Here is a 23,633-nt window from a genome sequence, read left to right as displayed (position 1 = left end):
ACAAGTTTCTTTCATGACAAGTGTGTATATGGAAAAGCTCCAGGTATAAACACCTTTAATTACATCTCAGAAATTTTCACACAGTGCCACCACCTGCTCCCCTTGAATTTCATGGGGAAATTCCCAATGCTTTGAATGGAGACGTGATATATCTGATTATAGCATAGTATTAATTGAAAGCAAACATATATAAATGCTGATTAAAATATTAATGTTCCTTCTTACTTTTCAGCTGCTTGATAACTTCTCTTGATAACCTGGATTAATTTCTTCTTGAAAAGGTTAGCTTTCTCTGTGTTTCTGTGGTTATAGATGCTTAAGATCTTTTATTCTCATTATAACAGTTTAGAATTATTTTTATGGGACAAAATCCACACACAAACACTGATTGTAGGGGAAGGCACAACTCCTTGAATCTGCAGGTGAATGCTAAAATTTAGCTCTAATCTAAGTAAAAGAAGGTTGATTACCATTTTAAATGTTTCACTGTTTGTATTATGCCCCCCTCCTTGGAATTCAGGAAGAGATGGGTGTAAATACCTGCAGATATTTATATGCACTCAGATGTTCTATTGAGGAGAAATGAATTTGCACAATGCTCTGTTTTAAAAAGTATCGTTACCCATTTTATGTGTATTTTTAAAAAAATAACTTTTTGCTCATTTAGGTTGTTTTGATGGGACAAGTATCAAAAGGACAGTTGCCGAATTACAGCAGCATATTTCAGTTACATTACCATATAAACAGTATAGTGCTGGATTCTATTTAAATAGTAGTCTGCATTCACAAGTATGGAGTGATAATTTACATTAGCAATGATAAAAGCGAAAAAGTTTCTAATAGAGTATGTAGCTTGGGGCTTGTTCTAATAGAGTAGGTAGATTATCCTAGTTTGAAGATTCAGCCTTACATAGCCATCTCCTAAAGTAATTGTTGACTCTGGGTATTTCAAAGTTGATAGACTGGGTGGAGCAAGTAGCCACTTGCTGTCTATGTCTGATAAGTGAGTATAAACATGCTAATGCCAAGTTACGAATACACGTATGTGATCTGGTATATTGTATAGTTTGGAGTGACTTAGCTGACGAAGTTGATTATAGAGGACCCAGTCGTGTATCTTCTGCAGACTTACAAAGTTTGTGGATGATACTAAATTGGGGGCCTTGCAGTTGCTTTGGAGGACAGGATTACAGTTAAAAAATATTTTGACAAACTGGAAGTGTGGTCTGAAATAAATAGGATGAAATTCAATAACGACAAATGCAAAGCACTCCACTTAGGAAGGACTAATCAATTGCACAAATACCAAATGGGAAATGACTGCCTAGGAAGAAATACTGCAGAAAAAGATGTGGGGGTTGTAGATGATCACAAGCTAAATATGAGTTATCACTGTAAAAATGTTGCAAAAACCCCACAAATGAATTTTATTATTTTTTTTTTTTTTATGTATTAGCAGGAGTGTTATAGGCAAGGCACAAGAAGTAATTCTTTCACTCTGCTCAACGCTGAAAAGATCTCAGCTGGAGTATTGTGTCCAGTTCTGGGCACCACACTGTGGGAAAGATGTGGACAAATTGGAGAAAGTCCAGAGGAGAGCAACAGACTTGATTAAAGGACTAGAAAACATGACCTATGAGGAAAGATTTAAAAAATTGGGTTTGTTTAGTCTGGGGAAGTGAAGACTGAGGGGGTACATATGTCTTCAAGTATGTAAAAGGTTATGATAAAGAGAAGGGTGATAAATTATTCTCCTTGACTACTGAGAAAGGACAAAAAATAATGTGCTTAAATTGCAGCAATGGAGATTTAGGTTAGACATTAGGAGAAACTTCCTAACAGTAAGGGTAGGTAAGCACTGGAATAAGTTACCTAGAGATTCCACCACCTCTATATCTTTGAAGGTTTTTAAGAACAAGTTAGACAAACATCTGTTAGGGATGGTGTAGCAAATATTTAGTCCTGCCTTGAGTATAGGAGACTGGATTAGAGGACCTATTAAGGGCACTTCCAGTCCTGCATTGCTATTATTTCTGTGATTCTGTGTGCTTGAAGTTCACAATGTCAAAACTCACTGGGTTAAATATTTTCAAAGTATGCATTAGCACACCAAATAATTTTAAATATAAAATAATCCCCATAGTCCAGAATGGACCAGGTATTTCTGAACAACCTGCTTCTTCACAAAGTATTTCACACTTATTAAATTATCTGTACAGTGCTTCTGAACTTTGATCTATTATAAAGGAAATACTGGCTTGTTGAAAGGCAGGATTCCTGATGCTTAAATTGGTCAATTGCTACAAGACATCACCATCTTCTGTTTCAATTATTAATGAAGCAGTCACTTTCTGTATATATCAGGGTTGGAAGGGACCTTAGGAGGTCATCTAGTCCAACCCCCTGCTCAAAGCAGGACCAACCCCCATCTGGGAGGTGAACCAAAAATCATGGTTTTCATTTAATTTAAAGTCAACTCAGTGGAGAGTCAGCTGCCAGCTTATTAAAATAAGACTACAGGCTGTTTTCAGCCTGGGCAAATATAGCTGAAATAAAAGGTTGGCAAGAAGAAAAAAATAATTAGGGCCTAAGAATAAATCCCTGAAGCACCCCCATTTGTTAACATCTTTGTTTCTGAACTAACACTGCTTATGGAAACAACCAATGTACGTTTCTCAAGTAACCTACAAAACAGTTTTGAGTTGCCACAAAGCATAATACCCTTGAGACTATTGAAAGTAACTTACAGCTAATAAAAATCAAATACCTTAAGTACATTTTAAATATTTTCCTACAGCATGGTCCTCCACTGCTTTAGGTAAATCCCAGGTGGCTAAGGATGGTGGAATGTCTTAACTCGGAAGGTTAACTGTCCTAGAGCAAAGAGTCTACCAGTGCACATAGTGTAAAATCTGTAAACTTAGGCCTGGTCTACACTACACATTTAAACTGAATTTAGCAGCGTTAAACCGATTTAACCCTGCACTCTTCCACACAACGAGGCCCTTTATATCGATATAAAGGGCTCTTTAAACTAATTTCTGTACTCCTCCCCGACGAGAGGAGTAGTGCTGAAATCAATATTGCCATGTCGGATTAGGGTTAGTGTGGCCGCAAATCGACGGTATTGGCCTCCGGGCAGTATCCCACAGTGCACCATTGTCACCGCTCTGGAAAGCAATCTGAACTCGGATGCATTGGCCAAGTAGACAGGAAAAGCCCCGCGAACTTTTGAATTTCATTTCCTGTTTGCCCAGCGTGGAGCTCTGATCAGCACGGGTGGCAATGCAGTCCCAAATCCAAAAAGAGCTCCAGCATGGACCATATGGGAGATACTGGATCTGATCGCTGTATGGGGAGACAAATCTGTTCTATCTGAGCTCTGTTACAGAAGATGAAATGACAAAGCATTTGAAAAAATCTCCAGGCTATGATAGACAGAGGCCACAGCACAGTGCTGTGTGACAAGCATAACGGAAAGCCAAAGAATCAAATGGACGCTCATGGAGGGAGGGAGGGGGTACTGAGGACTCCAGCTATCCCACAGTCCCGCAGTCTCTGAAAAGCATTTGCATTCTTGGCTGAGCTCCCAATGCCTGAAGGGTCAAAAACATTTTCCCGGGTGTTTCAGGGTATACAAAAGGCAAAACAGGCTCCATGGTGGCCATGCTATGGCGTCTGCCAGGGGAATCCAGGGAAAAAGGGTGCGAAATGATTGTCTGCCGTTGCTTTCACGGAGGAAGGATTGAGTGACGATGTTTACCCAGAATCATTCGCGACACTGTTTTTGCATTGGGATCTCAACTCAGAATTCCAGTGGGCGGAGGAGACTGCGGGAACTATGGGATAGCTACGGGATAGCTACCCACAGTGCAAAGCTCCGGAAATCGACACTAGCCTCAGTACATGGACCCACACCGCCGAATTAATGTGCTTAGTGTGGCCGCATGCACTCTACTTTATACAATCTGTTTTACAAAACCAGTTTATGTAAAATCGGAATAATCCCGTAGTGTAGACATACCCTTTGACACTAACATCAACCACAATTAACTTAAAGAACTTTTGTCACAACAAGTACTTGATTTGGGAATGGCCACATTAGGGTGCAGTGGTAGGTCTCTTCACCACTCTAAAGTATTTATTTGCTCCTTTTTCTCAATATTTTTCCTTTTTTACATCTGAGAGCAGTGAGGTGTGGAATAATCTCCCCACCAGTTTGAGCCCTGGCCAGCAAAACTGAAATAACGTAGATTTGAATCAGTATAGAGTTATTTCATTCATTCTTTCATGCTTTCATATATATCTTCTGGAAAGAAACAGTAACATTAAGTATCAGTTACTAGTTTACTGCACAGGCAGTTTAAGGAACTTGAAGACTAAGTTACGTGTCCTAGAACTTTTATTTGGAGTTATGAGGCAGTGTTTTAATAACTTCTCAAAAATAATTGCCCAAAATATGATGAATACAATTTACCAAAAACTTTAGCACTCAATAGAAGTGGCTAAATTGTTATAATCTAAGATTGTTAAAATGTCTCAAAAATACTCATTTAGGTAGTTCTCTTCGGTTATATTGATATAATTTTTGGGAAGGAGAGAAACTTGGGGAACTAATGTTGAGACCACCGCTGTTGTTTTTGCCTTTTCATTACCTCTGTTCATTTTTCTCCATTTCTGCGTCTGTTACAGTTCTTCTCTGTGCTCTTTCTTCTCTTTGTCTGCTCAAGTGTATTTTCTCCTCATTTTTGGTTTTCCTAGAAATTGATTCATTTTGGGTTATTTTCTTAATCACCAGCAGCAATACATTTTACATAAAAGCTCTCATAGGAAAACTGGTTAGTATTGTCCAATGCTAGGCTGCAGTCCTGAAAACACTTTTTGTATGTTTGTAACACTAAGCACATTAAAATTTTTGTTAACTTTTCTATTGCTTAATGTTACACATTTGTGTAAGTGTTTGCAGGATCAGAACCCTACTCAGCTATTTTTGCAGAGGACTCTGTTTTAGAGCATTGCTGTAGCTGCTTGCGCAACTACTGCCTATGGTGCACCAAGGCTTATGGTGGGCAAACAACTGAGCAGAAGGGTGAGTGGTCAACAGTGAAGCAGATCAACAAAGTATAAATGATTCAGAGGAAACGTAGTACCCTGCCGTTGTGCTTTATAATTTACGGTTTGATCTTTAGCTGGTAGCTTGCATACTTTTAGTCTGTCTTCAAATGACAAATGGAGCTCAATCCAGCACATAATTTCTGATGCCTTCTAAGCCACATGGGCCTTGGAAGGCTGTGAACTCTGTGATAAGTTCTTAGTCTGCAGAAACGGTCTACCTAAGGATGAAAGATCCTATGTTGTCAACTAGTTGAATTTCATAGGGGATGATAACATGAAGATGAGCTTCACAGTCCATTTCTCTTGTGATCCATAATTCTGGATTTTTCATTCTGTTCATCTCTTCATCCTAGGTTAACAGTAATTCTTTGTGTAATAGTGTTAGGGAAAGTGAGTCTTGTAAAACAAATCTGTTGTCATTCTTAGAGATTACAAACTTGATTGGTAAAAGTCACTGCATAGCTGTAATATACTTCAGTTTTTATAAGGTGTTTGACTTATACTACATAATATTCTGGTTTCAGAAATTAGCACTGCACAATATCAATAAAATATACCTAAATGGATTAAGAATTGGCTAATTCACAGATCTCAAAAAACAGTTGTCAATGGGGAATCATCAAAAAATGGGAGTGTAACCACAGAAAGGAAAACCTATAATGGCAGCCGACCATAAAAGAGACCCAGTTTGGGAATAAGAACCATTCAAGAAATAAATGTTTGCTGATGATGTTTTAGAGAAAGTCACACCAGTAAACTGGTGGAAGTCACTTAAGCACTTGGATTCAGAGACTGTTGAAGTGATAATCACTTTTAACAGCAGTAGCTTCTTTTGCAAGTTTAGAAAGAATATTTTCTTCCTTTGGACTAATTCATTCCAAACTGAGACCTGAGAAAGCAGGAAAGCTTGTTTTTCTTTTCCAGATTATGAACAAACAGGAAAATGAAAGTGAAGACAACTGAGTTAGCTGCAGAAGCCAATATTTTAAGTTTCTCATGTTGACTTGGCTGACAGTCAATTTAATTTTTTTAAATATTTCATTCAGCAATTTTAGTTAAAAACAATTTTAACAAAAACAAACCTGATTTTAAAAAATGTGAACGTTTAACTAAATTGAAAAATTCATGTGCTGTTTTGTTAAAATATTTTGTTGACATAAGTTGCTAGTGTAGACCAAGCCTTAGAGTGGCTGGAAATATGGCAGGTAATGGGAAAAAATGAAATTAAAGCTTGAATAATTGTAAAATATTGTAGATCAAAATAGTTAGTGGAACAGACGTTTGAAAAAGTGACATAGGTTTGATAGCTGACAGCAGTTTAGCTAACTTTACAATACTGTATAGCAGCTAAAAAGACCAGTGCAATTTTGAGCTGTATAGACACTGATGTCACAGAGGAAGGATGTAATAGTCCAGCTCTATAAAGGTCTGAGCTTTCACTTGAAATACTGCATTCTATTCTGGAATCATCCATATTATCAAGCTAAAGCTATATGGGAGGGAGTCAAGGAAAAGGCAATGAAAATGACTTAAAGTGGCTGGAAAGATTAAAATTACTAAATGTTTCTTGGTTTAGTCATAGCTAAAAATAGCAGGTCAGAGGAGAGAATATATATACCAAAAAAGGAGAGGATTTATTTAGAACGATTTAAGGGGATGAAACTAGATGTGTTGGGATGAAATTAAGTAAGGGAAAACTTAAACAGAGTATCTGGAAAAATGTTCAGAGCTCAAGATCATTTGGACTGTGTAATAGTCTTTCAAAGGAGGTGGAGGAAACTTAATTGATGTTTAAAAACAGGATTGGAGGAAGTGCTGGGAATATAAAACCAGATTTTCAAGATCTCAGCCAGGGTGTGGATTGATTTAAATCAAATCAAACAGAACAGAAGACCTTGATTTAAATCATTACTTTTAATCTTTGCTTTACATTTGTACTTTTTAGTTATTTCGTTGGTGGTAACCATTAAAGCATGTTGATTTGAAACTAACTCTAGTCTTGACACTAAATGCTACTAATTCTAGCATTTATGCTAAATTTGGTGGGTTTTAATAATTAAAAGGAATACACTATATCTTTACAAATTGACTTAAGCAGTTATAGAGCTTAACATATATTTATTCAGTCTTAAATTTTATTTTTTTAGTATATTAGAAAATGGTGAAGGATACATTTCTTATTTAATTAATTTTTTTACTTATGATTTGTGTGTCAAGCTCTATTTGGATGAAAATTGGAATTCAATTAAAAATGCATATACAAAAAAGCCCCCCTCTCCCCCTCCCATTCAGGTAACATGGGATGAGAAGGAGGGGACAAGGAGAGCATTGAGGCCTTGGGCTGGGGGCGAGGCAGAGTCATTTGGAGGTCATGCGGGGGTGTCACATGTCCACCTCCTTAGCTGGTGTACCCCTTTGTGTGTCTCACACTAGTCACCTCTGGCAGGGCTCCAAGGCGCGCATGGGGTGGTACCAGTGGTAGTGAAGGCAGCCGGGCATGTGGAAGCCCTGGCCATGCCAGAAGAATTCTCCCAGCAGCGCACCTGGAAGCTCACTGGGCACCAACCAGCACGGGTGCAGCACCGCCCAAATGTCAGGCGGACTGGGGGTCCTTTGACTGTTCTGCCCTGGGTTCTGGAATTGCTATCGGCGGGCCTGGGAATGCATGAAATGCTTTTGATGCAAGTATTTGAAAGGATTTTTGGGGCTATGACTAGAGGTGTGGATTGAGTAAAACGAGTGACTGAACACATGAACCATATCTATTTAACACTAAGTTGTCTTGGTTGCCCAAGTGGACTCGGCAAGTTGTGAAAATGTCTGGAAAGATAATAAGTGAAGATAATATGTGATTGAAATCAAACTATATAGTCTTTTTGGACAAATAAACAATTCCTCAGATGGACTGAGGAGGCAGGAGGAGGTGTTAGTACATGATTTCTCTACTTAAAGACTCTTATGGCAGGGCTCTGCTGAGTTGCACTGACACAAGTAAGCATATAGAAGTAGTGTCACCCCCACAATGGCTTGCCTATTTCAGTAAGTGAGTTATCTATTTTGGTAGGTGAAAGGATATGGTCTGCCCTAGAGGAGTTGCCAGGGTTTCTCCTATGCCCTTGTCAAGGTTTTTCCCCCACTTTGAACTTTAGCGTCCAAAAAGTGGGGACCTGCATGATCACTTTTAAGCTTAATTACCAGCTTAAATTTGGTACGCTGCCACCAGCCAAAAATATAGTGTTTGGCACACTTCCTGTTCCCCCAAAACCTTCCCTGGGGAACCCAAGACCCAAACCCCTTGGATCTGAACACAAGGAGAAATTAGCCTTCCCTCCCTTTTTTTCCCCCCAGACTTTCCCCTCCCTGGGTTACCCTGAGAGGCTACACTGATCCAAACTCTTTGGATCTTAAAACAAAGAGGAATTAACCTTCCCCCCCACCAATCCCTGGTGAGTTCAGACCCAAGCCCCTGGGGTCTTAAAACAAGGGAAAAAAATCAATCAGGTTCTTAAAAAAGAAAGCTTTTAATTAAAGAAAGAAAAGGTAAAAATAATCTCTCTAAAATCAGGATGGAAAATGTTTTACAGGGTATTCAGATTCATATAGCCCAGAGGGACCTCCCCCACCCCTTAGCCTAAGATTCAAAGTTACAGCAAACAGAGGTAAAAATCCTTCCAACAAAAGACACATTTACAAGTTAAGAAAACAAACATAAGACTAATCCGCCTTTCCAGGCTATTACTTACTATTTTGAAACATGAGAGACTGATTCAGAAAGATTGGAGAAAACCTGGGTGTACGTCTGGTCCCTCTTAGCCCCAAGAGCGAACAACGAACAAAACAAACAGCACAAAGACTTCCTTCCACCAAGATTTGAAAGTATCTTATTCCCCCATTGGTCCTCTGGTCAGGTGTCAGCCAGGTTCACTGAGCATCTTAACCCTTTACAGGTAAAAGAGACATTAACCCTTAACCATCTGTTTATGACAGCCCTTAAGGAAACTCCCCAGAAAAGTAACTCTTTACCCTTGGAAGGGCACGGATTGAGAATTAGGCAGTAATCTTCAAAAACAAAATATCCTTTATTTAATGTATTAATATTCTTCAATACAATAAATGTTGAAAGCATATACTGAGAAACCAAAACATAAATCCTGTTAGCACAAGTATGCGCATTAAAGTACCCAATATTGCAATGGCACAGAAATGGTATGTTCTACTTACAGTGATCAATCATGTAGGATGCTGACATCAGTTTTAATTAAAGACTTAACTTTATACATAGCAACAAACATACAGATACAGCCAATTTTATTATTCCCAGCATACATTCCTATGAACCTTATTTCTATTTTATTTTTTATACTATGGCTGTCCTGCTTATTTTCCACAGGCTTCTCTTCCCTCTGCTCTGCCAGGAGTTCTTCTGTTCTGTTACAAAAACCTAACCCTCTGCTACTCTCTTTAATGATTTCACTCTTCCTTTTGATCTGCAGCTTTCTTCTTCTACTTTTCCACCTTCTACCTCTATCTCTTCCTTCTGCTGATTCAAGTCTGTTAGCTCTCTGATTTATATACAGTTTTTGCCTATTCTGATTGGTTAGTCCTTTAATCCTTATCATTAGCATACCTATTCTCCAATCATCTTTAAGCCCTCTCTGATTGGTTTGTTCTTATAAACCAATCATAGCTGCTAATGTCTGTCAATCAAAGCAAGACCTAGTTGAGAACTTGTGCCTTGTCTGACTGACCCCTTCCTTCAGGTTTTGGAGTGACCTGCGTTTAATCCCAGGCTGCATGCTTACCGTAGGCTGAATTGCTCCAAGACCGCCATCTTAGTGTTTCTGACTGTGACTACCCCAGATTGCCATTTTTACTGTTCCTAGCTATAACTGCTTGAAACTGCTGTTATAAATTGTTAAATACTTATGACTATAAACAATTCTTATTTCCTGTATACTTTCTTTATGCATCTTGATGTTAAGATCTACTGCTGCAACTCCAATTTTTACTAATTTAATTTTATTTCTATATTTCCCTTGCTTAAGCTAATGGTGGCGGGGCAATGTTCTTAATACTGTGTTCTGTAACCAGAGTAGAGCAGCTCAAAAATCTCTTGTATCAGTGGGAGAATAGAAAAGGCACTGTGTCAACATAAATGGAAAATTTAAAAATTAATTTCTGCATGCTAACTTCCTTTTTCCCGATATTAAACCTACTCTGCATGCAAGCCCCCTATGTGTCTAATCATCACATCATAGGCCGTGTATAGATGGAGGAAAAGCAAACTAATTGCCTTTTGGGCAATGCTTAAGTAATCTCAGTCAAAGTCTGTGGCAGTAAGACATTTCTGCTATTGCTGAAACTTGGGCCAGACACTTTGTTATTGGATGTGGTGCTGTATTGACACCAGTGATGATAAGATGCTGTTTGTAGCTTTAAAATGTCTTAGCTATTCAGGCAACCACAGCGCAGTTGTAAATAGCTAAAAGGCTTTTGTACTTTGAAACGTAATAGATGATGATTTATCTTCTTTGCTGTTGCACCAGAGCTACACTATGGTTAGTGGCTCACTGGCAGACTCAGGCAGTGCTTTGGGAATTGGGTTGCTTTCCCAAGAAAGTGGGAAGACTGGTGGAAACAAAAGAGGGCCCAAAGTTAGATGCTGTTGGAACTGCATATCACTTGGTCAGAGGTTTGAAAAGTCAAATGATATATATATATATATATGAGGCCTTAATCTTCTGTGTAAATGTTCCTGCCTTTAAACTGTTGAATTGTTTTTCTATAGTGATGGCTTCCACAGACAGATGTGTGGTGCTATACTTAGCTAAGGTACTTGCTCAGCACTTCGGTATATTGGCAACATGACCAGGAGGGATCATTTTATGTTTGAATGGTTCACGTGGCTGTGGTGGTGGGGAAGTATAATGGTTCTAAAACATATTCAAAAACACAGATTCAGTGAGCAAGAGGTAGTTGGAATGCTGAAAAGGATCTAGATAATGTAGTGGACAGTAAACTAGATAGGGGCTTGCAACATGATTCTATGCCAAAAAGAGCCAATGCGATACAGAGAATCCACTATAAAAATTTTGTTGTGTGTATACATTATATAAAATCTTCGTTCTGAGGTCAATAATTACTTGAAGGCTCTTATCTTCTAAAGCTGATTCATGTGAATGAGTTCATTAGCTAAATACAGTTCTTAGTAACAAAAGTGCCAACACGCCTGGCATCTTTGTTAACAAGAGAAGCCAAGAATTGAGTGGGTAAGGAAACTGCACTAATCTCTAATCCTTAGAAGAGGCCTATCACAGAGCAGAATAGAGGCATGTTGGTAGAGTAGTATAGGGAAGTTTGCTCTCCCACTGTCTGTGCTGTACATCATGGGATAAATAGAGGACCTCAGCTTCCTTTACTATTGATGTTAGTACCTTTCTTGAGTGCTAAAGTGACTCCAACTCTGAAAAATAAAAGGGGGAAAATGTGATTGTGAAAGTCTTTTCTCTCAGCCTTCAGGAATTCCTGTAAACCTCATGAAACTTGATGTGCATTTAATGTATAGATTAAAGTATATGTAAGTTAAAATACTGCTCCAAAATGAGAATAGGTCACCCGTAATGGCTCTCCATATCTTCAGTAATGAAGCATAAATAATAAAATGATTCTTTATTTAAATAGTTTATTTAAGCTGCTATTTGCTTTAAATAACTTCTCAGAAAAAAGCATAAGTAACAAGATCCAAACTCATAGTGCTTTTTCTTAGTGATGAAGTTCAAGCACGAGAGAAGTCCTTAAATTGAGAGAGAATCTCCCAGTATCTTCCAAATTTGTGTTTTCCAACTTGACATTGAAGGACATAAATCCACAACGTGTAGAGGCCAAGCATAGGAGTTTATTACACACAGTGCTGACGGAGTGTCACCTGGCTTATTAACCTCAGAGACACTGTCAATCAGTTGATTACAATAGAATATATAGATTTTCCATGGGCGGGGGAAAGTGACGGGGTGAGCAGTTCCACACCCCGGGATAGGTTTTGCAGCAGAACAAGATAGCACATTAGCCAATGGTTAAAAGGTTGCATAATGTCTCCGCCCATGGTCTTAAGTTAGCAAGTTAACATTTAATTAATACTTTGATAAAATGTTATTAGTATAAAATATATATATTGAATCTTGATTTGGGGTCCATAGGAATGGAACAACTCCTCTGATTGTCCAACAGGTACATTCCTAGGGGTTAAAGCAAAGAAACAGTGAAAGTATGTGACAATAAAGATTGTCCCCTTTATGTCTTAAGGCAGGCATTTGGTCCCTGAGAAGAGAGGTGGAAGGATGCCATATCTTATATTGACGTGCCAATTTTCATGAACTCAAGCTTGGATCTGTGGGAAGAACGTTCCCTACAGGAGAGACTGACACAGTAGGAACAGGGATCCTTTGTTCAATCTGAAACATTAGATGAAACATAATTATTCAGTTACCGCTTCAACATCTGGCATTTCTATTGACCAAGCATATCTTAGTAAAGACATGTTATCTTGTTTACCCCAGCTTTCTCTTAGCTAATCACTATTTGCTAGGCCTCTGGTTGCTTGACCTAACTCTGGACTTTGGGTCTCAAAAACAGCTGGCACAATCCATATAAAGTGCACATTGATTTTTAACCCTTCAGCATGAATAATATCTTATATTTACCAGTCTGTAATTGAGGCGTGACCTGATTCTCCTTTAAGTTGCTTTATAGATGCTTTGTAACTGTGTTCCTAAGACTTACATAAAATTATTCCATTAATGTTTATCTTGCACGTATCTTTCTTTGTGTTCACCAGCCAGAAATTCTCCAGATTCACCTTTTAATACTGAAAACAATATAACCATTGTTTTCCACAGAAAAACTTCTAGTATCCAGATTACACTTTAAAATCACGACAGTTACAGGCCTTTACACTTTTCTTTGAGAATATTGACATACCTGCAGCCCAAATGACTTCTGCTGGAAGCTGTAGCCCTTAGTTTGAAATAAGAAGTCCTTCTCCATCCATTTCTTCAGTCGAAGTTTTTAAAGGGTGATAGCTTAGTTGAGAGAAGCTCCAGGAAAAAAAAAATCCTTTTTTTTCCTCTCTACGTCTTTTTCTAAGGGCAGGCTCTGGCTTCATCCTGCTTGGAACAAAAAATTGCCTCCTTTGGTGTGTCTGTTGGCATAATTAATACATGCTTCAGCAGAGGTGTAGGTTTTTATGAGAGAGATAAAAACACCAGCACCCCATCTACTCTTAATATTTATGCTGTTACCACCTGTGCAGCTGCACCATTCCTGACAGTTAATGTATTTTGGTACTAACTTTGGTAGTGGAAAAAGTGCTTGAGAGTACATGAGGAAACCCCCTGGTCAGTGGTGGTATATGTCTAAACAAACAACTTTATCCTGTTTGTCTCCACTGAACTGAGCATGGTTCTTAAAGAAAGAATACTTGTAAGAGCTGGGAAAGATAGAACTTCCATTTGAACTCCAAACATATTTGCTGTCTGTGAATGTGGGCTCTCGGAGAAACTAAACTCCCTCTTGTTCTTGCCCCATCTGCATTTCAATGGCTTTTAAGGTTACAAAAGCTAACGTGTTAATTGAATATCCAGCAAAGTTAAAGATGGCTTATTGACTGGAAAAATTACTTCTATGTAACGCCAAAGAAAGCTGCTGAACCTCTGAAGTATTGGACTTTTAATTGGGGAAATTATGCAACATGAGCACTTTATATCAGGCAGACTGCAACTGGAATTATCATTTCACCAGAAACTTTTGTAGTAGCTAGTGTATCAGTATTTTTTTCCTTTTTAAGTTTTCATATACTTTTGGCTGTATTTTCTTGGTAAAGTCAGGAGGATCTGTTTAGCCTGGATCTTTTTACCGTAATAGGATCCCACATGGGTTATTACTTTGCATGGCTACGCTTAATGAAGTTACCTAAGGTAAAGAATCCATCACTACCCCTTGTGACCTGGAATGTTTATTCTAGAAGATGTGGTCTGACTACCAATATTTTTCCCCACTGGAGAGAGACTAACTGGAGCCAGCTGACTTTTGTGTTGTTTCTGTTGGGTTTATTTTCAACAGTACTTAAGTTTGTGATATATCAAATGTCAGACCCATTAGCACCAATGCATGTCATTTAAGGAAGAGCAATCAAGTGTTCTGTGTTCTTTATTTGTAAATTTGTGCATATATAAGGAAAAAGCCTAATCACATAAACCAGAAGGTGTTTGTAGTGAAGATTTGAATTTTAGATATAATCTGTTGACCTCACACTGGTGGATTGTGCAATGTTTAGTTCTGCCCTTTTACAGTTGTTGCCTTACCTGGCTCATACAAGTAAAACGTTTTCTTTGAGGCAGCAATTCTTAAATCAGCACTTAAGAAATACTGGATGTGAGCTACAGTTGTTCTTAACTCCTTTCTTAATCATGTTTTTGTAGCATATATTATGCCTTTCTGACAAAATGCTAAGTTTATATTAAGTGTCAGTACACTTTTCTTTTGCTTGGTGGACTACTGTAACTTCTGAACACTTTTTTTTTTGTAGTCCACATTTAATAAAAATGGACTGTTCTTTCAGCGAAGCATTTGCATAGATTATTCAGAAAAATAAGTAGTTCATAGTTGTGCTTTGGATGGTTTATCAAATAACTAAACCCTAATTTTACAGTGCTGAGTGTTCCAGATTGAGGTATTCATGTCACTCGGAGATATGAAAGGGATGAGGAATGATACAGATCAGGAATAGAGCAAAATTTACTGTGTCAAACTAATTCCTGATTTCAGTTGAGTTACATTAGGGATGAGTTTGGCCCAGTGTTTGCTTTTAAGCCTTTATTTACTGCAGAGTCTGTCTTTTTATCCTGACAGGCTCTAATCACTAAATATTATTTAAAATAAGGAGAAAAGTCTGATTCGAGTATACTTTTATATGCTATTAGCATCAAAAGAACTAAAATTTAAGCTAGTAGTGTTACTTGATTATATATAGATCTTTTTTTTAAATGTTCTCGCCAGCACACTTCAACACTTTAAAGAGGAAAAATGGGAAATTTATAGTGCAGAATGATTCCCTACTCAAACAAATCAAACTGTAAGGGGAAGAGGGAGAATGGATTTTTTTTTTCCCGTCCCTCTTATATAATTTGTTCAATTTTTCCTGTTTTATCTTTTGCAGTAATGGGTCAAGAAGCTGGAAAACCTGCCTGGCCCAAACCAGCTGGAGGATATCAGACCATTACAGGGAGACGATATGGAAGAAGACACGCGTATGTCAGTTTTAGACCATCTTTGATGAATCAAGACAGAAATTCAAGCCAACAAAATGGAGAATGTGAAGGATTAGAATTAGACGATGTTCAAAAAGAGAAGTCTTTATGTGCGTGCTCTGTAATTTTAAACTGAGACACATTTTCTTTGGGAGGGAAGGGAAATGGAAATGTATAGAATGGATAAAGTCATATGAACAAACTATAGTTCATTTGTTCTTCATCAAAAACCCAATGTGAAGTCTAATGAAAATTAGTATTTATCTTAAAATGTTTAAATTTACTTCATAAAATAAATTAGAGCAACACTGAAAGATTTAAATTTAATAAAATCTCATAAAACATAATTGTAACCATGAATATATTATAGAAATCTTCTGTTGTTATAGAAATCTTACCCCAGCACCAGATTCTTGAATAATTCCCATGTAAGAGGAAAATGCATCATGTTTGTTTGCTGCTACAAATAGAGCTAGAAAACAAAATACTTTACATTTCATGAGCCAGATTCTTCCATCATGTAAGTCCATTGACTTAGCAGAGCTACACCAGAAATTAATTTGACTATATATAAATATTTACAAGAAAAATATGAGAGAAAAATAAATATTGAAATAGCAAATGGACATTATTTTCCCCTTTTCATGGATATTCAGTTTTCTTTGGTTTGCTAATTTTAAACTTCATCAATAGTTCATGAGGTTAAAGTAGCATTCAGTTAGAATAATTGAATCTAGAAATTCAAAATGACTTATTAAATCATGTACAGTCCCTCTTCTTTTGAGTCTATTGTATGTTAGTAAATGTTTTTGCAGTCTAGTCTTAAATGTGCCAAGTAATATTTACCACCCTTACACTTACGAGACTATTCCACAACCAGAAAATCTCACTTTTTTGGAAACTCTTCACATAATTTCATTCTATTGTTTTGAAAGCTTTTTTTATTATACTAAGAAATTCCTGTTCCCCTTTTGTGTTTACATCTTTCAAATGTTCAGAGTGAGTTGTATGCAGATATTTACCTTATTTGCATCTTAGTTTTCTGGTAACTCAGTGCTAACCACATGACTATTTTTGTTCCTTTTTTTTTGTCTGAACTCATTCTAGTTTGTCACTATCTTTTTAGATAATGAAGTGCCCACATTGAACATATTGTTTCAGGTGTTCAGAGGAGGTATATGGTTAAAAGGAATATTACTTCCCTGTTCCGTGATGTGACTCCTCTACAGATATAGCTCAAACTTTCATTAATTTTTTTTGCTGCAATATTTCCTTGTAAACTCATGTTTAAAAGTAATGTGCTGTGCTCTATAACTCTTAAGTCGCTACTTGGCATTTCTACTTTTCATATTTTTCCCTGTCATTGAATATTTGTGTTTTGGATTATTTTATTCCCAGATGTATGAGTTTGCATGTTTCCAAGCTGATTCTCATTTTATACTGAGAATACTGACCAAAACACAGGAGTTATCCCCTGCTAAATTATATTCCGTCTTCAATATCTACTTAAACAACCACAAGAGATAGATAGAAGGGACTTCAGTTTAATGTTTCATCAAAGGCAGCACCTCTAACAGAGCAATATCCTTTTAGTTTTGCAGTGACAGCATGCCATGTAAGCCCAAATTCTACTGTGGGAAACCATAACCCGCATCCTTGTGTTCCAGAAATGAAAATGCTGTCAGCTCACCCATTCTGACGTGCCGTATCTTCTTTTTCAGATAAGACTGAAGAGATAAATACAAATGTTGGGCTACCATAAATAGAGATGGCGCTATCTGTGCCACCTATAATTCAAGGTTCTGCAGAAATCTGAGTCTATATGATACAAGTATCAGAGGGGTAGCTGTGTTAGACTGGATCTGTAAAAAGTAACAATGAGTCCTGTGGCACCTTATAGACTAACAGATGTATTGGAGCATAAGCTTTCGTGGGTGAATACCCACTTCGTCAGATGCAAGCTTATGCTCCAATACTTCTGTTAGTCTTTAAGGTGCCACGGGACTCATTGTTGCTTTTTATATGATACAAGTGTCTCAAGCAGCCATCTGGATTCTAATCATAGAAGTGTAGGGCTGGAAGAGAACTTGAGAAGTCATCAAGTCCAGCCACTTGTGCTGTGGAAGGACCACGTAAACCTAGAGCATCCCTGACAGGTGTTTGTCCAACTTTTTTTAAAAGCTTCAAATGATGGGGACTTCATGACCTCCCATGGAAGCCTATTGCAGAGCTTAACTGCCCCTATGGTTAGAAAGTTTTTCCTAATGTCTAACCTAAATCTCCCTTGCTGCAGATTAAGCCCATTACTTCCTGTCCTACTTTCAGTGGACATGGAGAACAATTGATCACCGTCCTCTTTATAACAGCCCTTAACATATTAGAAGACTGTTATCAGGTCGCCCCTTGGTATTCTTTTCTCAAGACTAAACATGCCCACTTTTTTTCAACCTTTCCTCACAGGTGAGGTTTTTCTAAACCTTTTTATAATTTTTGTTGCTGTCCTCTGGATTCTTTCCAGTTTGTCCCTATCTTTCCTAAATTGTGGTGTCTAGAACTGGGGTCTCATCAGTGCCAAGTAGAGCAGGACAGTTAACTCCTGTGTCTTACAAACCACACTCCAATTAATATACCCCAGAATCACGTAAGCCTTTTTTGCATCACACTGACGATTCGTATTCAGTTTGTGGCCCATAATAACCCTGAGATCCTTTTCAGTAGTACTACCATCTAGACAATTATTCCCCATTTTGTAGTCGTGCATTTCATTTTTTTCCTTCCTCCAGTGAAGTACTTTGCACTTGTCTTTATTGAATTTCATCTTGTTGAATTCAAACCAATTCAACTTGCCACGGTCATTTTGAATTTTAAACCTGTTGTCCAAAGTGCTTGCAACCCCTCCCAGCTTGGTGTCATCTGCAGACTTTTTCTGCATACTCTCTGTTTCATTACCAAGTCATTAATGAAAATATTGAATAGTATTGAACGCAGGACTGACCTCTGTGGGACTCCACTAGATATGCCCTCCCAGTCAGCAAATCATTGATAAGTACTCCTTGAGTACAGTCTTTCAATCAGTTGTGCACCTACCTTATTGTAATTTAATCTAGACCACATTTCCCTAGTTTGCTTATGAATTTGAATAATGTGTAACATTTTTAATTAGAGAGATCTTTTCTTTTTTCTTCTAATTTACACCTTATCTGTTTATGCCATATTCCCTATATTTTTTTTTATACTTGGGTACATGTAGTTAACCATGCATATTTCATTCTTCTTTATTCAAAACTCTTTTCTCAGATGTATACAAGCTTTCTGTGCTTCTAACAGTAGTTTAAATTTCTTAAGTGCATGCACTGAGTTGTGAATGCAACTTGAGGTTTCCATGCAAACTTGAATATAAATGTTCCAACCCTGATTTTGCATGTGCACCAGTCAGAGGTATGCAAAAATGCAAAAAACTTTTGAAGATTTGAGTCACTGTTCACTTCAAAGATGATCAGATGCTATACTTCCTTTTACTTATTCAACCTTTTTCTAGCTTTTCCCCCTCCATTTTCAAAGTCTGCCATTCTTGATGTTCATTGTCATACCATCAGAGGAGTCTACTCCCAATTTTCTATTAAACCTAATTACAATGAAATCATTGTTGCCAATTGGAGCTTTTACATTTACTTGTTAATTTCTTCTTTTAAATCAAGAATGGCATTCTTGCTTGCAGGTACAAAATATGCCTATATAAAAATCCCATAAATGGCTTCTTCAGATCCTAGCAGAATGTGCATTTTTGCCCATTAATATATGAATAGTCTAATTGTTAGCAGTATTATTATTAGCAGCAAATTTTCCAGTTTCCTAACTTTTGAAACACACCAAATTCCTGTAATTCTCATCTCAAACTTCCCATTGTCTGAAAGCAATTTAAAAGAGTTTGCCTGCAAATGTGTTTTTGTTTATAGGACTCTTAAGTATTTCTGCTGTCATGAGAGAAGCTGAAATTGTATCATATAGGTTTGTTCGTTTAGGCATAGTTTGATAAATGGAACCAAAGCTATATTAGCTGCAGATAAGCACACCTGTGATAAACGTACCTGATCATTCAATTGCATTGTTGTTCCAATCAACTGCCAGCTTTTTCATGAGCAGGCATTGTTAATGAGGAACTTTACATCCAGTTTGATCACTCCAATGTATTGTTCTTTCTTGCAATTTTCTATGAAGGTCCCAGTCCATTGGTTCAAGTTTGTTCTGCTTTATCAGAAGAACCTTCATTACAGAGTGGTGGATCTGAAGTTCCTGTTTGTAGAACTGTGTTGCGGCAAATTGTTAAAACAAACACATCACCATTTTCTCCAGTATGCTACAATCAGGAAGGCAATCAAACCTCAAGGAGCAGTATGAATCCTGATAAAATTCCTGAGGACTGTGCAGAGTATACTTCTGGCGAGTGTAGTGATCTGACTGGTCAGAATGGAATTGCTTTTGTAAACATCGACTCCTATGAGCCAGATAGCAGTGATGGAGAGGATGATGGTGGACAAGTTGATTTTTCCTTAGCAAAAGAGGAAGCAGGCTTATTTCAGGAAACACTGGATCACATGCTTTCTGAGTTGGAGAAAGAGGTAGAGTCCTTCAGTGGCATACAGTCACGATTGTCTACTTTTAATCATAATGCTTCCAGAGAAGTTTCTGAAGAACAAGGACCAGTGTCTTCAATGAGATATTATAGCATAGACTCAGCTCTTGGCCATCGAAATAATAGGACATTTAAAAAATCACTTGCTGAAGATGAAGTTATAGGAAAAAATAACTTAAGTGGTAGTGCCAGTTGCGAAACACAACAGAGAAAAATTATAGCTGATGTTGCCATCAGGACTCCTGTAGGGATTTGTAATGAACTGAATACCAGTGATGGCAAGACTGACCAAGGAAATTCACCTGAACTGGTAGTGAGACCTAAAGTTAGAAAACAAAATGCTACAAACCCGTTGGATGGAAAAAAGCTCACTAGTGATGATGAGGCGAAAAGCAGTACTAGAAGAAGGAGTGAAATTTTCGAAGCCCAGCAAGGCAGTGCAGAACATGCCTTGAGAAATAGCAAAGAAAAAATGAATTCCAGTATGTTCTTTGACCCAAGAGACTATGAAGGTACTCAAAAGAAAACAGAAAATGATCTAAAAAGTAATGTAACCACCCAAGAAAGAACATCTGTAGTAGATGATAGTGCTTTCTGGGATGAATTTGAAGATTGCAGCAGGCATTTACCTGGTTCCAACAAAGATGAAGACAGGTAAGATTTTTAATATATTCAGTATTGTAGCATCTTAAGTTTGTAAAAAATAATGTACTAATCTGAATAACTTTAGCAACTATTAGGAGGTAGTAGTGGTTTAAAAAAGGCAAAGTATCCAGGGAATTAATATATAAAATGGCAAAACAAAAATTTGCTCTCTAAATTATTGGTGACCTTTTCATGAGTTGCCATCTTTCTCCTCCTCAAATTGGTGTGCAATATTAATATCTGCTGCTGTACCGAAACCCAGCAATGCATCATTGCATATAGGGTTTTTTAATTTTAAAATATTAACCAGCCCATTTTTCATTCCACTAATATGTAACGTATTTGTGCTTCAGTCAAAATCGATCATTTAAAACCACATTGAATTATAATTTTCTGCATACAGTTTTTTTATAGAGAAAGATTATTGAATACTATTTGTAATTTCCTGCTGTAGAATAATTTATTTTAAAAGATGTGCCGGGTAATATAGAGAGGGAGACTTAGCTGTTACAGTTGTGTATTGTACTAGGAGGTTTTAGATTTCTGAAAAACTGACATTCCTGCTATGTTTGTGTCTCCATTCTGTATTCAGTCCAAAGTGTACTATAAGCTAAAGCCCTCCACACAGCATGGGACTCTTAGTCTTAGGCAGAAACATAGATTAACATCCGCGTTCCAAAACAAAATATTTTGAAGATTGGCTTGTGGAAATGCAGCTCGGTGAAGTAAGCATTTTGTTTTTGAAAGCCTATTTAAACTAATATAAAAATAAATTTTGGAAGTCCTCTGTAGTAGCCTGTATAACAAGGGTGACCAAACCGTGGTTTGTGAGCCATGTGCGTCTCTTTTCCATTGAACTGCAGCTCGTGGAGCCCCCCATTCTCCACCTACCAGAATGTGGGGGGTGGGGGTGGGGAGTTCAGGACCTCTGCCTTGCAGTGGGGTGGTGGGGTAGGGATGCCTGTTGGGGCTTTAACAGGAGTGAGGCTGAAGCCCCGAGCCCCAGCAGGCACCTCCCGCAGGGCTGAAGCCCCAAGCCCTGGCAGGTGTGCCCCAGCTCTCTAACTTATGAAGATTGTTGTATGTGGCTCAGAGGGTCAGTAAGTTTGGCCACTCCTGCTATATAACTTTTAGAAGACTTCTCCTTCTTTCCATAGCTTCTAACTAGTTTCACTGTCAATCAGTGTAGCCAACTGTAGACTGAAATTGATGAGTATCTTGTACCTTGCACGTTTCTTTTTCACTCTTTAGTTTGCCTGTGTACAGCAGCAAACTAGTGGTTAGTGTAGCATGACAAATCTCCAGCAAATCCACTATGCATAAGCATCTTATGCTGTGAGTAAATCTTAAATGTTACAAAATGCATAAAATGTAATTTCTGTATTTGAGAATGACACATAGTATTCGCTTTTTAATTTACTCTTGTAAGAAAGACCAACTGCAGATATTATCCTCATTGCAGTTTTAATGATCATACTGATCTGCAAGAATTATAAATAGAAGAAATATCCATAGCTAGATAAAAACATAGGTGTAGTACCCAAAGGAGGAAGAATTCTAAAATGATTACTAAAGTGTTGAGATCCTAAAATCTTTTTAAAATAGTCCTTCAACTTGTTGCTGTATTTTTTTATAAAGATATTAACTACCAAAACAACATTGCCTCGTATTAAATTTAAAGACAGAGTTGAGGTTCACAGGCCATCCATAATCGTGCAGTTGAGGAATTGAGTCGCTTCGGGTAACATTTTCAAAACCACTTAAGTCCCATTAAAAGTTAGTGGGACTTAAGTGGTTTTGAAAATGTTACCCGAAGAAGTAGTTAAGCAGCAGGGCCAAAATAACATAAGTCTTAGCAGAGCTGGAAATAGAAATCAAATCTCTGGAGGTCCAATTTTCAGTGCATTTAACTAGCGATCTAATCTTCTCTCTTGATATATAATTGGCCTTGTATTTTTTTTACTACTTTATGCTCCTTGGCCAGACCCATTTACCAGTTCACATTTTTACCACTTATGAGGGATTTACAGTATGAAAAAGTGTCTGCATAAACTCTTGTAACTAAAATATTGCAAGAGAATGAAATCTTCAAGGTCTTGTAAATGGATTCAAAAGGTCAAGCCTTTTATTTAATGCCTTTGGGTGGACTTATGAGGAATACGAACATGAGGGAGGATGGGAATAACCTGTAACAGTTCTTCTTCTTCTGTTATGTGTTAGGTCAGATCCCACTCCAGATACACATGTGCCTCATGCATGCAAAACTAGAGTTTTTTTAATAGCATCTGTCAGGGCTATGCATGTGTCCTCTGCTGCCTCATGCTCCCATACAAGGGCATAAAGGGTAGGGGAGCCGCAGTACATGGGGGCAAGATAGAACCTAGCTTATGGCTGACTCACTAAGCTTCATGGCTCAATGTCTCTAATGCTTCTTCAAGCACTCTGAAATGCCTCTTTATTCTGTATTACCTAGTCTGTTCTAGCATTTGTCAAATAGAAGTTGCTTGCAGACCCTTCTGTACAACCACTTTCCCATACATAGCTTTTTTTTATGGACCCTTAGAATGGTTGGCTCGAAACTTTCAGGCTAGTAGTCAGCTAGTTCCACTGAAAGACAGGTACAGCAGGTGCTTGTTCTTGGGAGAGTCTTGCATCAAAGCACGTGCTTTGGCTGCCTTTCATTTTCTGAGAGAACCTGCAAGTTGAGGGATGCACGGCTGAAGCTCCATCTTCTGGAGTAATCTCAGAGTGGGACTGGATCCAGAAGAGCCAAGCTTGAACATCCCTTCAACAGTCAAGTCCACATCTTCCAGCCCTCCATTTGTTAGCAGATGACTCCAGAGATTTCTGCAGAGAAAGTAGCAGCAAAGCCCAAGCTGGTTTGGTATTAGCATTGACACTAGTATTGACCCTGACTTAAAAATTGACACCTCAGA

General features: G+C 37.8%; 1 protein-coding gene across 14 annotated transcripts in view; it reads left to right on the top strand.

The window, feature by feature from the left end:
* The window catches only part of PJA2 (praja ring finger ubiquitin ligase 2), a 79,364-nt gene that overhangs the window by 22,098 nt on the left and 33,633 nt on the right, over nucleotides 1–23,633 (top strand). For 6 of the 14 annotated variants that reach the window (XR_007773390.1, XM_050945773.1, XM_050945774.1 and 3 more), the window contains 2 exons: nucleotides 15,329–15,529; nucleotides 19,638–20,706. Coding sequence is in view for 13 of the 14 variants with exons in the window: in XM_050945773.1 (XP_050801730.1) it covers nucleotides 15,329–15,529; nucleotides 19,638–20,706 (1,270 nt within the window). In the remaining variant the exon portion in view is untranslated. Of the gene's footprint in view, nucleotides 1–232; nucleotides 282–12,546; nucleotides 12,661–14,056; nucleotides 14,232–15,328; nucleotides 15,530–19,637; nucleotides 20,707–23,633 lie in introns of those variants that run through there. The other 8 variants (XM_050945762.1, XM_050945761.1, XM_050945764.1 and 5 more) reach the window with 6 other exon arrangements.

This window comes from Gopherus flavomarginatus, chromosome 3, assembly GCF_025201925.1.
Source record: "Gopherus flavomarginatus isolate rGopFla2 chromosome 3, rGopFla2.mat.asm, whole genome shotgun sequence".
NCBI lineage: Eukaryota > Metazoa > Chordata > Testudines > Testudinidae > Gopherus > Gopherus flavomarginatus.
The sequence above is the reverse complement of the archived record's forward strand: the minus strand, read 5'-3'. Positions and strand labels throughout refer to the sequence as shown.